Source organism: Telmatherina bonti, assembly GCF_933228915.1.
Source record: "Telmatherina bonti genome assembly, chromosome: 23".
NCBI lineage: Eukaryota > Metazoa > Chordata > Actinopteri > Atheriniformes > Telmatherinidae > Telmatherina > Telmatherina bonti.
The window spans coordinates 12,776,038-12,782,223 of NC_136632.1; the positions used below are offsets into that span (position 1 = coordinate 12,776,038).

The following is a 6,186-nucleotide window of genomic DNA, read 5'->3' on the forward strand; positions in this document are numbered from 1 at the left end:
TGCAGCTTAGCTGGATCATTGTCAGAAAGAAACAGCCAGTGTGGCCTCAGCTAGAAGGCTTCAAGGTTGCCAACTTGGCATCAGACACAATGAAAGACGCCATCCTGGACATGGGTCTCATCAGCTCACTCTGCAGGAAGTGATGTTGGCGTTTATCCGCTGTAACGCTGACTGGACTTTTTCATGCGTCATAACTTGTCAGTCAATTTACTTAAGCATTATCACCCTCGCATGTGTTTCCAGTCAAGTTTTCTTTATTGTGCAACACAATGTAGGTTTGATCTGCAGTTATGAGTTTTGTGTGGCAGCACAGCGCCATCTAGTGTTTTTAAGGAATGCAGATGCGTTCATCCAGCATTTGCCACACTTCAAACCTCATTTCAGCTTCAAAGAAACTACAATTAATAGAAACAATATAATATTAATTGTCTAGATCTGTTGACAGAAGTTATGAAAAAAAAAATCCTGTTGCATTATAATAAAGCAGCTGATATTTTTAATACCCTTGTTTCTATTTTTTTTGTGGGATGTCATCCAGTGCACTAAGAAAACTGTCTTTCCAAAAAAAAAGACTTCATAAACAGCCAAATGTGACTAAATAAAAAGACATTATCTTAACAGTTGTAGAAATAACAGAGTCAAACAAAGAAAAATTGCATAATTCACAGTACAGCAAGTTCCAGGACACTTTCACCCACAGCACAGCAAGAGAGGATCAAAGCTCGTCATAGAGGCACCACGAGGGTGAAATACTCTGAGTCTGAAAAACAGCATCTAACAGTCTCTTCCAAAAGTAAGAAGACCTTGCTTTCTCAAAAATCTTCACAACATGCCAAAGCAAAAACACTAAACAGATGTGGGACTGTTTTCAGCTTTTTCTCACTGCACTGCATTAGTCATGTTAAGCCCAGCACAGTCAAAGCCAATAAGGGTTAAACGTGCATATTTGCTAACATATCTTGCTTTAAAAGATAATCAGAATATGAGTAAGTTAATTAACATAGAATAAAAAATGTGTTCATTTCCACAGCATTTTCTTAGATAATATGGCATCAACTGAGAGTAAAAAAGTTCATGTTACCATAATTTTGCTGAAACAGGGATCACAGTCCTTAAGAGTCCTGCCAGGTTAGGCCAGTCTCAGAAAAACACACCCAACAGATTTCCCAGTACTTTCCAAGAACTTCCTACAACAGATTTTCATCTGATACTGACACCACTTCATATCCATCTGGTTCACCTTCCTCTTGCAATCCTAATCCTTAATTAAAGGTGTCCTTCACCCTCTTCCTCATCCCCAGTCAACATTTAATTTCCACCACCATGACTCCTACTTTATATCAGCAACATGACTTCTTCTCCGGTGGTGTGTAAGCTGCTACATTGCTTTCGATTGCTCGAGAGTTGGCTCGGAGGAGGATTCGAGGTGTACTGTTGCTCTCCGTGTCCTCCTGCTGGACATGGAGGCCATTGCGAGACATCAGCTCCCTCGCCATCATCACGAAGGCTTCTTCGACGTTCTGACTGTCCTAGTTTGATTTTTTTTTTTTTTTTTTTTTAAAAAGAAGGAAAAAAGAAAACAGCTTCAAATGACAATTTTAATCATATTCTAAATGTCCTAGCTGTTTTTCTTGATGCGGAAGCGTGTTACCTTTGCAGACATTTCTAATGCAGCAAGAATGCCTCTCTCATTTGCAAGGTTGCAAGCTTTGTCAAAGGTAACCTGCCGTTCCTGTTCCAGGTCACATTTGTTACCTAAATGGAGACAGTCGGGAAGTTTAGGGATGTACATGTACACAACATCTTAAATCTTCCTTGAAATCATCACTAATCAATACTTAAGTGGGAAAACATAGCAAGTGAAATGGGATATGCATTAAAAATAATTGTGCATAAAATAGATCTAGTGAATGGAGAATCATTTTGTCCAAAATGTTTACCCACCAACAACTGGCTGAATGCTTTGTCACTCTCTTCCTTATTTACATGAATTTCTCTTAAGTTAAAACTCCATTTTGAGTTTGATTTTCAAGATAACATTTGAATGATGTTTATTTCAGTTCAAGTATACATAGGAAAGATCCTGTTTAATAGAAATCAAAGTTCTAAAATATGTTTGCATGAGCAAGCCAAACTAAGTAGTGAAAATTGTTTATTTTTAGCCAAAGTTTACTGTGATAGCTGAGTATCATTACCACAAAAGGAATTAAGAGCTGTGCTGGCCAAGTGGCTGAAGCATTTATGGGATAATGGGCAGATTAAAACCCTACTCAGAGTGCTTTGTAAAATCCCAGTTTTATTTAATTTACCTCAAGTCACAAAGCACTGCACTTTTTAAAGAAGAAACATCTGCAAATGGCATTATTGTGCTTTTTACCTCTAAAGGCATTCTCAAACGTTCAAGTTGTTTTTGTCCACTTCCATGCACATACACTCTCCTTTATATATATATGTATATACATATTATTTCACACCCACCTATGAGCACCAGGACTATATTGGCTGCTCCGTAGAGCTCCACCTCTTTGATCCAGTGGGCCACCGAGTCAAAAGTTGATTGTCTTGTAATGTCATAGGCAATCATGGCGCCGTGAGCACTGCGGTAGTAGCTTTGGGTGATGGTGCGAAACCTCTCCTGACCTGCAGTGTCCCACACCTGCATCTGCACCACACAGACAGAGATGGGATCGTGATAAATCAGCCTGATCAGACACAGATTTTATAAACAGATGATTGAACAGTAAATGACAGAACAAACAGATCAAGGTGTTGGATTTGAGATTCAATGAGGTTTGATACTCGGGAATATTGTATGTGCAGTTTCCAGTGAACCTGGAAACTCTGTTGATGAAATTTACATGTAAAAAAGGGTGAAATGATAAAGATGATAATCTACTAGAATAAAATATACATGTGACTGTTTCATTACAAACCCCTCAGTTTCCCTGTGGAGATACTGCATCTCATCTCAGAAACATCCCCAAGGATCCAACAGACCTTTTTGGTGTCGTAGCAACCAGCTCAGATTCATCTTCCTCTCCTCTTTGTTTTCAGCGCTCACAGGACCGAACTGTCTTCTTGAACAGCTGATCATTTACACATAGTTTTACATTTTATCAATATAAAGTTCTTAAACAATTTTTACATAATTTGTCCCCCTTTTATCACTTTTTCTTTTAGACCATGTTAAATAAATTAATAATAATGTCCAAATATCTGCTTTGCTGATTCTGTGAACACCATACATCAGTTGCTGTGATGTTTCACAAGCGTGTAAAATTTTACACTTTCAGCAGTTTTTCTTTTAGTGGAATAAGAACCGATAACTGAGTTTATCTTATGGCCAAAAGATAAAATGACTCAAGAGGTTAGCGCTAGCGGGGAATCCAAGAGGAATGTCATCATTGTGCAGGATGAATAGGGTGAAAGAAGCAGAACCGTATCCACAACTGAATTCCAAGTGTCTCAATTGCGTAGCCTCAGGCATGAAGCAGTTGTAAGGGTCGAGTGAAAACACTGAAACATGAGTTGTTATTATTGTGACTTGTTGGAACCACCAGACCTTTTCAGTTCCAGTGTGACTCAAACCGTGACAGCCTCAAGGTGAACTTACTATATAATATACAACATAAAAGACTCAAAGTTGAATAAATGCAGCTAAAATCCTAGAGTTTATATTAAGCATCATAAAAATTCAAGGGTGGTTGTCTATAAAACTAAACTACTCTCATTTCATATACTAATAGATGATTAGTATTTATAAAAAAACAGCGGTTCAATCCTTCCATCTTATTTTAAGAACAAAAAACATACATGTGTTTCTCTGTGGCTATGACAAAAGAGGCTACTGAGATTACTGCATATAAGAACTTAAAAAAAACTAAGAAAAAAAAACTCAAAGCGATCTCACTTTCCCTGTCTGGTTGTCCTTATTACCCAGGTGATGTGTAGAAATGGCTACAATCATGATCAGTTTTACAACCAGAGGTCATTCGGAAAGCTATTTTTGTCCACACAGGAGTCTGCAGGGAGAAACCTGACCAACAGGTTCTTCGTGTGAGCAGCTTGTCGGACTTGTTTTGGTCTGAGACAAACCCTGTTACTTTACCAAGGGACATTGTAGTGTCGGTTAGGAGTCCATCACTGAAAAAAGTGTCTCGAAAAATGAGCCAAGGAGTCGCACCTTTAAGGAAAACTGGAACTTTAAGTTGTCTGATACTTGTTCCCAAAACTTCTTTAAAAAATGTGTTTCCAAAAAGGCCAGCAGCAGTGCTGAGTATCACTTCCAGCTGACTCCCCAATCATTTAGCAGGGAACACCATATTATTCCTGCCAGGCTTAAGACAATACCCTTATTATGTGTATTTGCAGTGCCTTTATCACAGTTATTATAGCCAAATATTTCCCAAAAAACTTCCCAACAGCATAAAAACAGTTGATTCTAAACTAAACTACTGTGATTTGGACCTGGATAGGTCCCAAGTAATGAACAGACTGAATGATTCATGGTAAGATTCAGAGCGTTTGCACTCTATACATACATGTTAAGAACACACGTGAAACACTAACCTTCACTTTTTTCCCTTCAATGTCCATAGTTCGCACAGTGAAATCCACTCCAATGGTGTTCTGTTGTCTTTCTGAGAAGATCCCTGACTTGAAATTCTGGACCACACAGGTCTTCCCCACATTAGAGTCTCCAATAAGGATAATCTTAAACAGGAAATCAAAGGAGTCATCGTGCTCAGGTCCCGTTGCCTGCATGGCTGAGGCTCAGAAGAGTGTGTCTTTTTCTGTGGCAGTGGAGGAAATGATTCCTCTTTTTTGGCTTCACTGTAGATCACTTGGAATGTTTGACCTTTGAGGCCAATAGATATCGAGTTATCCGTACGGTTGACTAAAGACTGAGACTAGTACATCAAGCAACTAAAAAACTTGCTCCACAGCTGATTCTTCCTGTAAGTGCTGCACTTACTGAGCAGGTTGTGTACCCAGCATTAGAATATATTCAGATTATTACACATGTAGCCTGTTAAACCAGTTTAGAGTTAAGAGGAACTTTGTTAAGATGCAAAACTAGCCTTTTTAAGATTCACTAGAAACACAATATATATATACATATATATATATATATATATGTATATATATATATATTTTAAATTAGTCATGCTTTAAATATTTGCAGGGTCTAATGTATGAAATACTTAAAATTAAAGGTTTTTGTATTTAAAAGCAAAAACAGAATGGATTTTCTTTTCATTTCTAGATTCCTACTGTCTGCTGTACCCAGACACATCAGTCCCCCCCCCCCCCTTTTCTGCCTTTTTTGCTCTTTCAGCAGGGCAATCCTGCCTCAGTTCAGCTTCTCTTTTCAGCTCCTTCTCAGGTGTTGACCCACTTTCCGGCCTGCAAAAGACAGCATAAATGCACACCCCATCCTTTCAGTGTCCATTCACAGGTTCAGCTTTGTCATAGAAGAAAAAAAAAAGTCCTGGAAACAAGAAGCATGTCCATCATCCAGGCACCTGCTATTCCCTCTTCTCGTTCACGTTTCTCTCCTCACATCAGGTTTTCCTGTCCTCACTGACTCGAGTCTTTCGCTCCAAACAGCACCTGCTGCAACAACAGAAACCTGCCCCACCTGTTCTTGGGAGGAAGCTCAGCCTCCCAATTGCTGTTGGATTCTGGGAAATGAAGTTATTTTGCAAAGGACTCAGATAACCTCCTCAAACTTCACAAAAGCCTCTCAGAGAGTTACATTTCAAACAGCCATACATCTATATACGTTTTATTTAAAGCTGAGGTATCAAATGAATAAATAGGCTTACTATTAATATAAAAGAATAACTCTTCCATTACTTCACTAAAATCCAATTGCAGTTCCTCATACAGGACATAGTTAGTTCTTCTATCTGATAACAAGTTGTGAGCAGAAAGATAACAGCTTCTCATCTGATGCTTTGTTATGGGGGTTAGGTGTGTACGTGAACATTTATCCAAAAGATACAGCCTTACTGAGACTTACAATAGAGTTTCAGTGGCGCTATGTAACTACAGTAAAAATTGTACTTCCTGGTTCTTAAGTCTTGTAAAAATGTCCCCATTTTTATCCAACCATAAACAGGAAATGAACACACCCTTTTTTGCTGCATCAGACAACAGTTATTGGTTACACAGGAAGTAAAG

The 6,186-nt window shown here is 38.5% G+C and overlaps 1 protein-coding gene across 1 annotated transcript; it reads right to left on the reverse strand.

The window, feature by feature from the left end:
• Positions 1 to 1,340: 1,340 nt before the first annotated feature.
• Positions 1,341 to 4,764, reverse strand: LOC306773154 (ras-related protein Rab-19-like; the record flags this gene model as incomplete). Its single annotated transcript, XM_079262894.1, has 4 exons — positions 1,341 to 1,529; positions 1,652 to 1,755; positions 2,479 to 2,662; positions 4,570 to 4,764. 4 exons carry the CDS (start codon positions 4,762 to 4,764, stop codon positions 1,341 to 1,343), a joined length of 672 nt encoding a protein of 223 aa, XP_079119020.1.
• Between the last annotated feature and the right edge of the window lie 1,422 nt (positions 4,765 to 6,186).